At 38.5% G+C, this 16,892-nt stretch overlaps 1 protein-coding gene across 4 annotated transcripts in view; it reads right to left on the bottom strand.

Moving 5' to 3' along the window:
* Nucleotides 1-16,892, bottom strand: part of ERBB4 (v-erb-b2 avian erythroblastic leukemia viral oncogene homolog 4) — a 1,604,115-nt gene that overhangs the window by 571,140 nt on the left and 1,016,083 nt on the right. For all 4 annotated transcript variants that reach the window (XM_006872745.1, XM_006872748.1, XM_006872746.1 and 1 more), the window contains exon 5: nucleotides 5,749-5,814. In XM_006872745.1, coding sequence (XP_006872807.1) covers nucleotides 5,749-5,814 — 66 coding nt within the window. The remainder of the gene's footprint in view (nucleotides 1-5,748; nucleotides 5,815-16,892) is intronic.

The following is a 16,892-nucleotide window of genomic DNA, read 5'->3' on the forward strand; positions in this document are numbered from 1 at the left end:
GTTCTGCTGTGCATGGGGTTGCTATGAGTCGGTTCCGACTTGATGGCACCTGACAACAACAACAACATTATTATTTTATATTGTCGCACGGCATGGTAGGATCAGCACTAGACTGAGAATCACAAGGTTGGCACTTCAAACACATCCGCTGCTCCTTGGGAACCCTATACAAGTCAGAACCGACTTGACGGCACTTAACAACAACAAGAACGTATGCTTATATATATAATTAATTAGCCAAAAGAAAAATAAGAAATATGAGAGGAATATAAAATTGAGAATCAAGAAAAAAATATAAAAAGCATTCAAAGAAAGGATTGGTGGTTGTTAGTGATGGTTATGTGCCATGGAGTCGGTTCTGACTCTTAACGACCCTGTACAGGGTTTCTGAGGCTGTAAATCTTTGTTGTTGTTGTTGTTGTTGTTTTTGGTAAGTGCCGTCAAGTCGGTTCCGACCCATAGCGACCCTGAACAGGGTTTCTGAGGCTGTAAATCTTTACTGGAGCAGAAAGCCTCATCTTTCTTCTGCAGAACAGCTGGTAGTTTCAAACTGCTGACCCCGAGGATAGCAGCCCAATTCGTAACAACTGTGCTACCACAGCTATGAGAAAACTCTCACTATAGAAAAATTTACTGTCAGCATAGAGCTAGTTACTATAATAGATGACCTCACAGTAAAGAAAATATTAGACTTTAAATAGGTTTAGATAATGTAACTCTCTAAACAGAGCTCTGTTAGCAGTTATAGAGGCCATAACTAGAGAAGTATCTGAAGTTCAAGCTATAACTTTACAAACTAGAATAGCATTTGATTGTTGCTCACTCTCCTAAGAAACAGTTTTGTTCCTTAACAGGTGAATGTTGCTGTCTATATCAGAATAGCCTTACAGCTCAGTCACACAAAAAGCAGTTCTGACACTGCTTGTGCGTAAACAAATACCTCATGGGACTTGTTTCCTTGGTACAAAGACAGGTGGGCCACCGGTTCCTAAAAATAATTAGCCTAATATTGTTGTGAAGTCCTGGTGTGGCAGTGTAGGATAACACACTGGAATGCAAGGTCGGTTTGAACTACAAGATCAGTGGTTCAAACTCATGAGAAGCTTCTCAGAAACCTTTTACAGGGTTGGAACTGACTGGACAGCCCTTAACAACATCAACAATAGTAACAATATTGTTAGTGTTTCTGCTCTACATCCTATTTCACTGTCAAATTTCTGACCTTCATGGGAGTTGGGGTAACCTACAAAGACACTGTCCTTAAGTATCCTTTTGAACCTGAATCTTAAAAACACTGGTACCAGATGGCCACTTTTTTTTCTTTTTTTAAAAAAGTTTTTATTGTGGATTGAATGAAAGTTTACAGTGCAGATTATCAGTTTTACATTCAACAAATCATACACTTTGTTTCATTACAATGATTATAATCCCTTCCATGTACCATCAGTTAACAGTATTTCTCTCTATTCTCTTTAGCTTTTCTTTAAATTAACACACACACACACACACACAAAACAACAACAACAACAACAACACTCAGGCATATAGAATAATTTAAACCTCTAAAGGGAACATTCTGCAAGTGTGCCCTCTGGCCACCAGCTCTTAGTCCCTCTCGTCCCAAGAAACTAGAGCCCTCCACCGCTCCCCCTCTCCATGACCCCATTTCTGCCTTCATCTCGTCTCTGGTATCACAGTGTCTCTGGATAAGGTCCCATATACTGCTTGTGCACTTCTCTCTTGATGGTCCTAGGGTCCTTTGTTTCTGGACTGTAAGATTAACCACTCCCCTGTTTTTGTTACAGAACTTCTACCTTTACAATTGTGACAGTTGCAATTCGTCATGATAAAAATTATTCACTATTGAATTATACAAATCTTATCCCCATCTCTTTTCACCAGACCCATCTAGACAAGATAAAAACCATTCAGTGGGGACTCTTTCTTTCTCCGCATACTCTTAAACTAAACTCCCTTTTGAAACCTTGTAAGCCAGTCACTTCGTGCCTTTATCGCCCCTTTTTATTTTAGGTAGCCAATGTCTAAAAAGTTGCCTGTCCCTATCTATCCTGCGTACAGAGGGGATAGCATTGATACTTGATGTGAAGACTCCTTCCCTCTCTGTTGGTATTTAGAGTTATTATGTCCATGAGTATAGGTCAGGTTCATCAAATTGTAGCAATTTACCCACATTTCCTTTATAAAAAAAAAAAAATTTTTTTTTTTTTGTAACCTTCCTCTAGTTTAGTTCTGATTATCAAGCCATCAAGCCTCGGTCAATGGGTACTGTCTGCAAGTTTGAGGGTTCTTGTGCATCTCCCCTCACTTCATATCAGCTGGATGCTTCGCTCTCAGCTCTAACCCTCTGTGGCTACGTCCTTGTCCATGGGCTCAAATGTCCTCAGGTCTCACTACACTTGGGACCAACCAGCCCTTCCTCTTCTCTCTCTTATATCCAGGTCAATGAGAATCAATGGACTGTGGTTGGACTCAGCCCATTTCTTCATTGCTGCCTTTCGCCCTCCTCCACTCACCAGTAGACCAATGTGGTCACCAGCAAGCTTATGTTGCTGTTTGTGTGTTCCCTTTGAGTTTCAGTCTTAAAGGGGAGTTTGTCTGAGGGCCACTCCTGAATTAAACAATGGTCCAGATAAATTAATGAGGTCATTTTGCTCTAGATAGCGTGTTTTTTTTTTTGTTTTGTTTTTTGTTTTCAAGAATTCAGTCTGTTTCAACAAATGACAGTAAGGATTAGACTGGGAGCTAGGTTTGGTGTAAATTAGTATTAATTTTAATTGGTCTTCAAGACAATGTTTTATGAAATGTCTAATGCTGTAATCACACTGTGCCCCCTTATGCAGAGAATTATGTATCTCAAAGAAACTAAGTTTTCAAAGGAGACTGACCTCGTACCTTGAGTCAGCTTTTAGGAAAACCAAGTAGTTCCTCCAGTGTGACCTTGCCCTGCACTTACCCTGATTTAAAAACACAGAATCAGAGTGTCCAAGTTACAGCAATGGAGTATATTGATTAAGAAAGCTAGATGATGCCTGCTACCTGACAAGTAGTGTCTGTGGTCTTAAACGCTTATCAGAGTAAGTGGCCATCTAAGGAAAGGCATTATGAAGTCTAGGTGGAAGAAAACACTCTTAGAATAGTGATCAAAGAACTTCTAAAGAAATTCATTTTCAGAAGGGGGGAGTGCATAAGCACACTCCAAACCTGAGGTACTTGTTATGATTTAAATGGCTTATGCAAGGTATGACTCCAAATTCATTGTGTCCTAGTTTCAGCTTCTGTTTCTAAGGAGACCCATGACTGTTGACTGATAAATAAGAGGGGGAAGGTACTCTCAGGAAGAATGTGGTTGAAGATAGATTAACTGGTATGTCCTTAATGATTTAATGAAAAAAAATCTAATTAGAAGGACTTATTTTACTAAGCCAATCAGATTCTTAAAAAACATTTTTTTCTAATATTTTAGTATTTGAGTCCTGGGTAGCACCTGACTGGAAGAATTGCCTGGTTACGCTGTATTGCATTGATTGGTGAATCTCACAACCCCCAATAAGCCTCTTTTGCTATGGCTTTAAGCAGACTGTGATTTTACTGTATGACTTCTTTACATATATATTTATGAAAAAAAAATCATATAACTATACTACTGTATTTTATATCCTACATAACATTTAAACATGCACGTGAAATATGATCTAAAGATAAAATGAACAATTCAAGTAATTGTACTTGATGTCATTTATTAACAATATATATGTAAAATACTACCTGGGGCTTAGGTCCGAAAATAAAAAAGGCATACACTTGCTTATCCCTAGCCTTTCCTGTTTAGTTTGTTTATAAACCCGTACATAGTGCAAGAGACCACTAAAGAGAATTGTGACTGGTGTTGTAAAGAAGGCAAACCAGTTTGGAATCCAGCACTGCAGTTAGGTAACACGGTGGCAGGGTATCTTATGTGCACCTATCAAATGTAAGAAAGAGGCTCAAATTGGCATTTCTCAATTCTCACTTAGAAACAGAGGCAGTCCAGACAGAAGTATCCTTCCTTCTGATCTACTGGGAGTCCCTAGGCAAGTTTGTAAGTAGTGCAGTCAGATCTGAAATCAAAATGCTCTGGACAGAATCTTAGTGACCTAGTCTGCTAAGGAGCCTAAGGACTCCCTCTCCCATCAGGAAACAGCGGGCGGGTGAGCCAACTGGTCAATGGGTTCAACCACAAAAAGACATTTGGCAAGAAACCTTTTGACCATCTGAGAAAAGGATGGGTGAATGAATGAATGAATACATGAACATTTTAAGCTTCATAATTTGGAAGTTCATTTCCATGAGAGGATCGTGGCCATCACCATTTCCATGATTACTTACTACTTCATCATGAGTGTTGTTATATTTCTTCCATGTTCTAGAATTCTAGCCTTTGTAAAACAGTCAAGACAATGTCATTCCAGCATGTTGCACAACTTTGTTTCAATTTCTTTGTTATTGAATCATTGCCTAGAAATATTGCCAATAATGCAATGTATTTCACACAATCATTTTTCTAACCTTACTTTAGACGGTTTTCCAAAATTTTTGTCAAAATATTACTGTTATAAACTCTTATTTCCATTAAATAATTTAACTTAAATCTACTCTGAACTACTAGACAAGGACCTAAAAATTTGATCATAGTCTCTTTTATCCAGGAAATAGGCAAATATGTACTCCATGCATTGTTCTTTGGAAAACACATTGCTAAGACTCCTAGGGTGAACAAGATCTCCTTGTTGGTGGTCTCTATTAAAGTAAGATAAGTGTCTTTGAATCTGCAATTTTCATTTTGAGGTATCAGTTGTTTTTAAGTGCCGTGGAGTGCAAATAAAATCATACACAAATACACGAAGCAAAGCAAACAAAAAAAAATCAAATTATAATAATAATTAGCATATATGTTGTGTGCCATTGAGTGTATTGATGATTCCTACATACATTTTTATTTAGTTGTTGACAATACTTGCTGTTGTTTATTATTATTATTATTTTTAATCAAACAGGATCTAGCAACTATTATGAAGTGAGACAAATTGGACACATCTGAGCATTTACACAACAGTGTAGTATAACCCCACAGTGCCTAATATTTGTATGTTCAAAATTTCTAACAATATTTTCTATAAGTCTCCTATGCTAATAAAAGAATATAATTCAAATTGTAACTACACTTTTTTTCTATATATTATTCTAGTCCTTTTAACTGCTTCAGACAAAATAAGTAATTACTATTCATATGTGTCCTCTCCCTCGCCCCTTCTTCCTTTCCTCTCTTTTATTCCAACCCTCCCACACCACTCCATCATCTTCCCCTTCTCCTTCTTCCCTTTCTCTTTCTTCTTCATCTATTTTAATGAATAAATTGGTGATCTAACCATTGAGGGAAAGTAGTGAGATACCCAATTAACCTGAAAAGGAGCCAGTATCATTTACTGTTCATTAGAATTTCTTACTTCTGATTGACAGACTCTGAAGTGAAAGCTAATATTTTCTGTGTTTTCACTGTAAGAAGATATTATAAATTGCATTTCATGTAAAAGAAATAAAATTAGGTCATATACTTGGAAAGAAGCAAATCTACCACAAGGAGGCAAAGGCTCACTTTTATGTTTCTGATGACCAGAAGTGTGAAAAGCACCAAATATTAAAATTATTTGGTGATTTAAATATTATGCTTTCTCACTGTTGAACACTTACAAGTCTGACAATGATTTTCTGTGGGTCCCCAGCATCGGCCAGTACAGGACTTATGGCAACGTCCACCTATAGAACAGAGAAAAGGAGATGCACATTATAATCTTTTACTTCTTGCCTAGAAGAAAATCCCCAAATGAAATACACTGGCTCTTTTATGAGGACTTTTATACCATAGCTCGTTTGAAACACAGCCCACAAACAGCCTACTTAAGTAGCAAAACCTGAATATGCATCAAACATACTTCTCATTTCAGAAGAAATGAAAATAATGTAAGATATGAATGTTTACATTAGTTGAGTTTTCATTTTGACTAATGAATATTATTATTTTATTGATATAATTTCAAGAGCTCATGGCTAATATCAACAGATAATAAAGACTAATCAATAGTTTAAAAGTTGATGTCTATAGGAAATAAGTATATATTTTTATAAGCATATGAAGAACTATCAAGATAAAAGGTACCATACATTATTAATATTATCCTTATGTACAAAAATCAAATATTTTAAAAGACTATCATCTTTAGAAAACTCACTTTCAACTGTTTGATTGCCATTTCTCAAATGTTTATTGATGCTATCTGCATTTTAAATTATCAGCCTTTATCTTCTATATAGGTATCTTGCTCTTAAAGACTATGCACTGTGTTCATTTTCTCAATCAATACATTTGTTTCACAGAGAAATTCCTAGTGTCTTGGCATGGACCTGTAGGATAACCATTGGAAAGCTAACCACAAGGTAAAGTTGATGGTTCAAACCCATCAGTCACTCCTTGAAAACCCTATCCAATGTAGCTATGAGTTGGAGCTGATGTGATGGCACATAATAACCTCAACAATGCACTAGAAGGGATCCTGGTGTGGCGCTGTAGGATAAGCACCAAACTGCTAATCAAATCCACTAGTCACTCCTTGGCTCATAGCAGCCATATACAGGGCTGCTATGAGTTGGAACCAACTCAATGCACATAACAACAATAACATTCACTAGAAAATTTTGCCAATTGATTAATCTTGCTAAACTGTTAGCATAAAGGTTGGTGATTTCAACCCACCTATTGACATCACATAAAGAAAGATCTGATGAGCTGCTTCTGTAAAGATTAAAGCCAAGAGAATCCTAGGTAACAGTTCTACTCAGTAACAAATCGGGTCACCATGAGTCAGTATTGATTTAATGGTCATGAGTTAAGAGACAGAAGAAAATACGTGGAATTACTGTTTTTGAAGCTTTCTTCTCAATTATAGGTTCATCTGACATTTTTACAAGCACAAGGATATGTTAAGAGATATTTTGAGAATGAACAAGAGAGACACAGATCTATAAAAGACTAAAACTTTTCTATAAAATATATTTTAATAACCCTTTGTGACTTTTCTAATATTCATCGTGAGTTGGTATAAGGCACTGCAGTGGAGTCAATTCTCACTTATTACAGTAATAGTATCCTGTAGGACAGAGTAAAACTGTCCCCCAAAGTCTCCTATGGGGTCCCTGGGAGTCTAAATCAACTTGAAGGTAATAGGCTATAACAATTAACACCTGTCTCCCAGTAAGTGGCTGGTGGGTTCCAACTGCCAATCATCCAGCTCCTACTCACAGTGGAGTGGTTTAAGCACCGTGCCACCAGTGTTCCCTTGAAGAACTATGTTGTTGTTGTTATGTGCCGTGGAGTCGGTTCCGACTCATTGCGACCCTGTACAGGGTTTCTGAGGCTGTAATCTTTATGGAAGCAGAAAGCCTCATCTTTCTTCTGTGGAACAGCTGGTAGTTTCGAACTGCTGACCTTGCTGTTTGCAGCCCAATTCGTAACCACTACACTACCAGAGCTCTTACTTAATGTGATTAATTAGGAAAGCTCACTATATTGTATAATTATGGAAAGAGTTATATTGAATATTTTTCTTAAAGCACAATTTTAAATCCTCAGCTTGGAAGTACTAACAACTTGGATGGCCTTTTAAAGACCCTTATAAGACTGCCTGATTCAACCCTTATAGTTAGATGTTTATAAGGTTAAAATTCATAATCTGAATTTTTCCTGATCATTCTACCCTTTCGTCGTTGTTGTTGTTCAGTGCTGTTGAATTGGATATTGTTGTTGTTGTTAAGTACCATGGAATCGATTCCGACTCATAGTGACCCTGAACAGGGTTTCTGAGGCTGTAAATCTTAACGGGAGCAGAACGCCTCATCGTTCTCCCGCGGAGCGGCTGGTAGTTTCGAACTGCTGACCTTAAGGTTCACAGCTCGCTTTGTAACCACTATGCTACCAGATAACCCACAGAAACTCTGTATAGGGTTTCTGAGGGATGGCTCATGAGCTTGAACCGCGCCAACCTTGCAATTCAAACTGCCTTTGCAGTCCAGTGTATTAACTGACAGCGCCACAATAGGACTTCCTAGCCAGTTAAACAACAAGTTGCCATGGAGTCAATTTGGACTCATAGCATCCTCAACACATCACAGTAGAATTCAGCTCCACAGAATTTTCAGTATCTGACTTTTGAGAAGTAGACTGCCAGTCCTTTCTTCTGAGGTGATTCTGGGTGGACTCCAACCTCTGACCTTTTAGTTAGCAGTCAAGTGCATTAACTCTTCACACCTCTCACAGGTATTACTCAGGGACAACTGGACTGAGCAACTAGGCTCAATCTAAATGGCCTTCTTAAAAGTAGTAGGATCCTTGCTACAACAGAGTTTATTTAAATTAATTCTGCCTGCTGCTGACATCACCAGTGTATAATATCCTGTCACCCTGCCATCTGCTTATTTAGATCCAAACACAATATAACTACATAATGCAAGCTCATTCTAACTGACAGGAAAGGGAATCCATCTGGCCTGAACAATATCACTTTAATCAATGATAATGATAATAATTATTAAAGACCTACCGGAGTTCTTTTGTATAAAGCTAATAAATCTAAATTGATTTATACAGGCGGAAATTAGAAAGGGCTGTGAGACAAAATGGGAAACAATAAAAACTTTGAGTAAGAACTTTCTATGAGAAGGTAGCAAATGTTAATGTATTTCCTTAGATGTGTTGAAATTCTTTAAATCGACCCATTAAGTGGTCTGTTAATTGAAGACACCTGAAGCAAAGGATGTTCCATTATTTTATCAATGGCTAATAAAATATTTAGTTTTATTCTTTGTGATTCAAGTATGATCTGTCGCTGGTGGAAATTCTGCCTTGTAACATTGGTGCTGTTGCTGTTCTTAGTACTGTCCAGTCGGTTCTGACTCATAGCGACCCTGCATATGGTTTCTGAGTGGGTTTTAACTGTTGACATTTTGGTTGGTTGTTGTTGTTGTCATGTGCCATGGAGTCAGTTCCGACTCATAGCGACCCTGAGTCCAGTACTTATTTTACAGTGTCACACCAGGACTCCTTAATAGTCCCCATATTTCTCTCCTATTTAAACTTCCCTAATCTTCTCCATGAAGTCCTAGTGTGGTGCTGTGGGATAAAACATGAGACTGCAAGATTGGTTTGAACCACAAATTGGTGATTCAAACTCACCAGCTGCTCGACTCAATGGCAGTTACCAACAGCAATAACAATCTTCCTCATTGGATAAGCACTAGATAGCGAACCACAGGACCACAGTTCGAGTCCAACAGCCGCTGCACAGGAGAAAGATGAGAATTTCTGCTCTCAAGAAGATTTTAAAAGCCTATGAAATTCTATACAGGATTGCTATGAGTCAGAACTGACTCCATGCCACTTAGTCACAACAACAAACTACTCCCAGAATTGAAACAAATGACTTAGTAGAAATATCATTGAAGAAGCTCAACGAAGGATCATGGCAAGATCCGCCCATTTATCAATCCGTGATGTATCCATAGGCAGACACAAATGTTTAAATAACGTACCGTTGACAATCTATTTGTTACGAGAACTTGCTTGGTAGTTTCCATGTTTCATCTGCGTTTAACCAGATATATACCATTACTACCGTAAGGAGCTCTGGTAGCGTAGTGGTTACGAATCGGGGTGTGAACCTCAAGGTCAGCAGTTCGAAACTACCAGCTGTTTTGGGGGAGAAAGATGAGGCTTTCTGCTCCCATAGAGATTTACACCCTCAGAAACTCTGTACAGGGTGGCTATGAGTCGGAACCGACCCCACGGCACATAACAACAACAACCATTACTACAAAACCAGGAACTTTGCAAGCAACTGCTTTTCTTCTGGGATTTAACACTGTATTATTCTCCATTTACCCAGTTTGTTTCATGGATATCAAGAAATGGTAATCACTTAGACCTCACATTTCAGAATTCTATGACCACAAATGCTGTGGTATCTTGCATTGAATGTTAACCCATAAGTGGCTGCCCACATGCCTTGTCTCTCTAGAGCTATGATCCTTTTGTAATCTGCCCAGGAACTCAGTCTTTAAAACTATGCAATATATGGTGCTTACATTTTCACTGAGTTGAAATATTTCGAGCAAGTCACATCTGACAAAAATCTCAAAACAGACGCTTTCTGAATTTATGCATTTACCACTCTTGGGGAGCACAGTGGCGCCATACAATAAGCACCTGACTGTAGAACCACAAGGTCTGCCAAAGTTCAAGCCCACCAGTCACTCCAATGGAGAAAGATGAGGCTTTCTGCTCATCTTTGAGGATTTAAGCCCTCAGAAACCAAGAAGGGTCGCTATAAATGAAACCAACGCCATGGCACTTAACAACAATAACAACCACACTCTTAGGATTATGACATTAGTTTGATTCTTGTAGCCAAGTGGGCAAATCTGCTGCAAAAGACCTCTTTAACATGCTGTGGTGTAGTGAATTATTTAATGTCTCTTTTTGCCATAGTCTTTTGTAAACTTCCACCAAACAACTTTTTCCTAATAGATCTGGATAAGAGAAGGTGGAGAATGATGCTGATGGATTACAGCATCCAGTTGTGAGTGACACTTAACAGCATTAATTGTGAATACTTGGAACTCTAATATGGGTATAAAATGAGCCATCTCAAAAGAAGGAGGGGGGTCTCTTACTACCATTAAGGAAGATGAGCCAGGAGTGAAGTGCCTCCTTCAGACCCCAAGATCTCTGTGTGCTGAACCTCCATGATCTAGGAGACGGAGCTGAGATCCCAGAGGAGTGGCAGCAGCAGAACCAGGGCCAGCATACAAGACAGTTGGTGGACTGCTAGCCATGGAACAAGTAAACCTGAGTGTCTTTGGGCAGGAGGCTTGTTTCAGGAGTTAGGTGCTAGGTTTGCTGACCCATGAAGCTAGAGCCGAGCGCCTTCAGGCTGAGCCTTAGACTACAGTGCTATGCCTTAAGAACACTTACCAGAAGCCCCAAAAGAGCTCTGTAACATTGTCCAGGCAGAAAGAGGCTTATCTGTGGGCATGACAGAGGAGAGCCTGCCCTGACTAAAGGACTGTGCCCTGAGCAGTTTTGATCCTGACTTGTAACCTGTTAACTTCTGAGTTCTGTGTGGCTATTGCAATAAATGATCAGACCTGGCTAAGTAGAGTGTTCTGGGATAGAGGGTTGGTGACATATTTTTTTGCATGTGTTAAAAATCAACAAGGATGTCACTTGGAGTACTAAGTTTTGCCTGACCCAAATCATGGTATTGTCAGTTGCTTCATATACTCATGAAAGCTGGACAATGACTAAAGAAGACTGAAAAAGAACGGATACTTCTGAATTATGGTGCTGGTAAAGAATGTTGAAAGTACCATGGACTGCCAAATGTACAGCCAGAATGCTCTGTAGATGCAAGGATGGTAAGACTTTGTCTCACGTACTTTGGGCAGGATGACAGGAGGGACCCGTTCCTGGAAAACTTCCTCATGCTTGGTAAAGAACAGGGTCAGAGAAAACAAGAAGGAGATGGATTATTACTGTGGCTATAACAATGATGTGGTGCTGTGAATTTACTTTACAAGGCTTTTCTATCCAGAGTCCTCATAACTCTCATCAAATGATTGTGTGGGACCGTGAAAATAGGATGTATAAGACTCTAATGTCGGGAACTTGACAGTTAGTTCTGTGAATTCGCTAGGTTCAAAAGGAGCCATCGCAGAAGCTGGACAATGATCCTAGGACCACCAAGAAAGAAGAGTCATGAGCAAAACTTGAGATCCCTCCCTAGAAAAGCGGTTGTAGATGTGATAGCTGAAGCCACAGCACAGAGAAACAGAGCAGCTGCAGGTTTCCAGTCCTAGGATTGAGTAAAGCTGAGTGTGTGGGAAGGAGGCTGTCTTGCAAAATGTCACCTTTGGATATTTACAGACTGGCTAAGCACGCTCTGTAACACTTTCCTGAGAATGGTAGAGGCCGAGAGGATACATGGGTGAGAGGCAGGAGATAAGAGCAAGGCATGCCTGCAGTAGGACAGATAAGAGATGTCCCTGACTGGAGAACTGCTATATGCTGAGTTTGTTCTGATCTTTAATGGTACCCTGTTCATGTCCCTAGTAAACCCCATAGTTGTGATTGCTGTCTCTGAGTTCTCTGTGGTCACTGAAATGGATTACTGAGCCCAGCAGAGAAGTACAGGTGCTATAGAGGGACTATTCGTGTCAGAAGAGTGTAAAGAAGGATGTAGGGTGCGGGCATATCTGACCCCACCTCATAGGACTTGACCTTGAATCTGAATGTGAGTCTCCTTTCACCTTGTGAAGCCAAAGGAAGTCAGCCAAGGTCCCCACCCTGAAGTTTTTGTAACTGTACTCAAGTATAATTGTGAGGACAGTGCGGGATCACGCAGTGTTTTACTTTCTTGTGCATGAGTTTGCTGTACTTATGAGACAACTGTGAGACAACTAGCAAACAAAATAAAACAAAAGACAATTGGTAAGTATATTTTTATGGGATAATTATAGCTTAATATGTTTTTAGCTGTTTCCATTATTTCTGCTACAAAAAAAGTGCCAAAGAGATGAAAAGACTGCATAAAGTGGTTTTCCTAATAATTAGAAATCAAATGTAAACCAATACTTACTTACTACCATCTGCCCTTCCAGTCATTAGTAATTTTTTTATTGAGTACTTTCTATGTATTAGGAACTGTGTTCAATATTCCAGATAAAATGTTGAGCTGAAATAGAGTTACCACCTCTATAGAGTTTAGAATTAATTTAGAATTCTTTTGGAGGAAAAGGTTTTGACCACTCTGTATCTAATGTTCATCTTCGATAGGTTTATAGGAAGAAACCAACTGGAGTTACAACAACTACTAAACTAAGGAAAATAATTAGGAGAAGAATGTTTGAACTACACATTTCCAATATAATGTCTACTGGCTTGGAAGTCTCAACTACATTCCTAATATAATGATTTATCGATGTGACATCTATAATGAGATCATCCTAGAACTTTAATGGAGAGGATAAATAATGAACTTTGAAGGGTCTCTTGTTTGTTTCTCTCTAATAGAAAAAGAAAATCTTTGACTACATAGCATACCATCATGTACGGCATTTCTCTCTGTCCAGTATTTTCCAGAGATTTCATGAGAGGGAAGAAATCCTGGTGTGGCCCTGAGTGTTAATGCGCTCGATTGTAAAATCAGTTTGAGCTGCAAGGTTCAAGCTTACCAGAGGCTCCTTGGAAATTCTATACAGGGTTACTATGGGTCAGAAGCAACTCAACGGCACTTAATAATAACAACAACAGCAGCCACTAAAATTTTAGTGTGAATTAGTTTTGTAAATTCTCTCAGGAGTATTTTTTTAAAAAATGAAAACAGAGTAGAGAGGAATTTGTGAGATACTAGACCACATAGGTTCCTGTATGGCATAAACAGTTAAATGTGTAGCTTGCAGCTGAAAGGTTATTAGTTACAATCCACACGAGAGATGCTTAGGAAGACAAGCCTGGTTTAGTGCTTCCCCAAATTCACATTTGGAACAACTCTGCTTCTGCTTTGCACACATGGAGTTTCCATGAGTTGGAATTGTAGCTGTGAGACCTTCCCAATGGTGCCTAAATTTGCCTAACTGTAGTAAGATTTTGAAGGAAATTTGCAGGTTGGGTGTCTTGTCTGACTTCTTTTGGCTTTACAAGTGGGTAGAAGAATCAAACTCAGAATGTGCCCAATGCCAGACATAACTTCACCCTACAACCTTCTTAACACTATTCTGACATCAATCATCCCTTCCACGGCACCCTTACATTTCTGCTGGGTTTGGCAATCCATTACAATGACCTCAGAGAACTCATGATGGAGAGCCACAAGATCAGCAGTTCAAATCAACCTACTACTCCTCGGAAACCCTCTGCAGAGTCACTGGGAGTAGAAACCAACTCAACAGTACTTAACAACAACAACATCTGAACTTACTCTATGAGTTTTTACATTGTTTGTGGCAATAATTATTTTAAAGCTATTTATGCATATATATATACATGTATTTCTGTTACTTTGTTGTTGTTGTTGTTGTTGTTTAGTGCCCTCAAGTCAGTTCTGACCCATAGCAATCCCGTATAGGTTTTCTAAGGAGCGGCTGGTGAGCTTGAACCGCTGACCTTGTGATTCAAGCCGATTTTGCAGTCAAGCACATTAACCCATAGTGTCATACCAGGACTCTGTTACTTTAGTAAGTTTTAATGCTTTAAACAAGTAATGATTATTCTACATCAGTATTATTTTATTTCACAGACAATGGCCTCTGCTTTGTCAGAAGTTAATAAATATGACAAAGGTCACTTTTTATGCTTGTCCAGCAGACATTTCTAAAAATGTAGTTTTTGCATTCTTTTTTTAGGAAATAGAAACCTTGGGAAACTTTAATATTTTTTAAGAGTCATAAATTCAAGTCATAAGTTTGGCTTGTTTGTATGAGTACTTGGCAGTAGGGTACCTGTATCATGCTTTTTGCAAATAATATTCCAGGACAGCTAAACAGTTACAAAATACAAAGTCACCGGCAGCCACAGAAAACTGCTTCCAGCTAAAGGCAATGAATTACATTCATGGATTTTTCTCTCTTATAAATGGGCAGTCTTGACCTCTTAAAACTAGTTTTCTTGGGAAAGAAGTGAGAGAATAATATTTTCTCATGACCACAAATTTCAGAGAGAAAAGAAGAATATTTACTGAACGTCTACACTAAACTAGCTTGTAGTCTTCGCCAGGAGATGAAAACATGTGTAAGTCAGTGCACTACCCTCAAGAAGCTTAAACTGTATCGCAGCTTATCCTAAAGTGCCACATCAAGACACCACTAGGTTGTTGTTGTCAAGTGCTGTGGAATTGGTTCTGATTCATAGAAACCCTGTATAGGATTCCCAAGGAGTGGATGGTGAGTGTGAAACGTGGACCTTATGGTTCAAAACCGTACTGTCCAGTGCTTTATCCCACAACGCCAGGTATGTATAAAAGAACACAGTGGTTAAACATTTAATTGCTAAACAAAAGGCTGGTGATTTGAACCTACCCAGCTCCATTCAAGAAAGATCTGGAAATCTGCTTCTATAAAGCCAAAAAGAGAGAGAGAAAGAAACCAAAAAAAGCATACGTGGCAGTTCTACTCTGTTACATGTCAACATTGTGGTTACCAGCCCAGTGCTTATTCTACAGTGCCACACCAGGACTAGCGACAACAAATTGTTTTGAAAAAAAATGTGATTTTTATTTTTTAATGGATTTGCCTTCTTTCATATAGTTACATATCATACAAACATAAAAACAAACAAATTGATTTACTTTCTATGATACGGGCAATTCAATTACCCATTTGCTTATGAGGTATTTTAGCAGGTACCTGAAAGGTTGACAACTCGTATTTTTAAATGAATAAATACATACACATTATCTAAATATCACTCATTTCATATCATATTTATAAGAAGATCTATAGCTCATAGAATGATCATTCTGATATGAGAAGGAATTTAGCCATGTCTTTCATTGTATCTTTCTGGAAAAGAGTAATGAAATCTGGAACCATTATATAAATTTGTAGATGATTGGCACATGCTTCAGAATGTTGGATAAAGGACTGGTGTGCTGATCTGGATGGTATATTCTAGCAGAGTGCCAAAGTCCTCTGTATACAACTATCATATTTGTCTCTTCATCACAGAATTGTATACAACAATTGAAATCTGCTTCTCATATTTGCAGATGGCACAAATCTCCAAGAGAGAGTGATTGCTCATACATTGGATAAACATCCAGATTAAAAAAAAATAATGTAGTAGTGGAGTGATGGGCCAAAATTCACAATATGAAATTTAATTACGCCAAAGTAAATCCGTGAATTTTTGGTTCTAAAACAATATTTCATGTGGATACAAGCAGATATACACACACACAAAGTCTGTTTGGCATGAGACAATGCAGAATTTCAGTTGTCACACTGTTAACTGACTGTGTCATTCCACAGGCACGTTAGTTAACTTCTCTGCCTCTTTTTTGGTTTTGTATTTTATATGTACGTGTTTAGGTAGGGGCGTTTTACACAACACTGTAATCCAATCTACGCATCATCAATATCATCAACCTCACCTCATCATCTACATTTGTTACGAAGTTTTTACATTCTAGTCAATGAACTAATCACTTGACATAGATGATCTCATTTCGTTTTCTTAACAACATTGTAATACAGAGACGCATTATGTAGGTAAGAAAACAGAAACACAAATTAAGTAATATAATATACCAGATCATACAATTGCCGTGAGGGACCTCTCTTTCAAATGCCTCATTTGTTTACATGGCACCTTATTGCCCTAGTAAGTGTTGGCCTCTGACCCTTGGTCACAGTAAATATTAAAGGCTGCCTTGAAGCTTCAAGATGGTGGTGGTGTGCTGTGGAGTAGGTTCCGATTCATAGCAAGCCTGCATAGGGTTCCTGAGGCTGTAAATCTTTACAGGAGGAGAAAGCCTCATCTTTCTCCCATGGAGCGGCTGGTAGTTTCGAACTGCTGACCTTGAGGGTTAGCAGGCCAACTCATAATCACTATGCTACCATAACTCCTTGAGGCTTCAAGATAGTCAGTAATAAATATGGAGTATTCACAAGTACATCAATGTTATATGGATCTGTAACTAATAAAAATGTTTTTATGTTGGATGGATTGTATTAGGGCCAAGAATGACTGGAACAGGATTATGGGGAATTATGGGGTAGAGATAAAGAAA

This window comes from Chrysochloris asiatica, unplaced genomic scaffold (genome assembly GCF_000296735.1).
Source record: "Chrysochloris asiatica unplaced genomic scaffold, ChrAsi1.0 scaffold00212, whole genome shotgun sequence".
Classification (NCBI taxonomy): Eukaryota; Metazoa; Chordata; class Mammalia; order Afrosoricida; family Chrysochloridae; genus Chrysochloris; species Chrysochloris asiatica.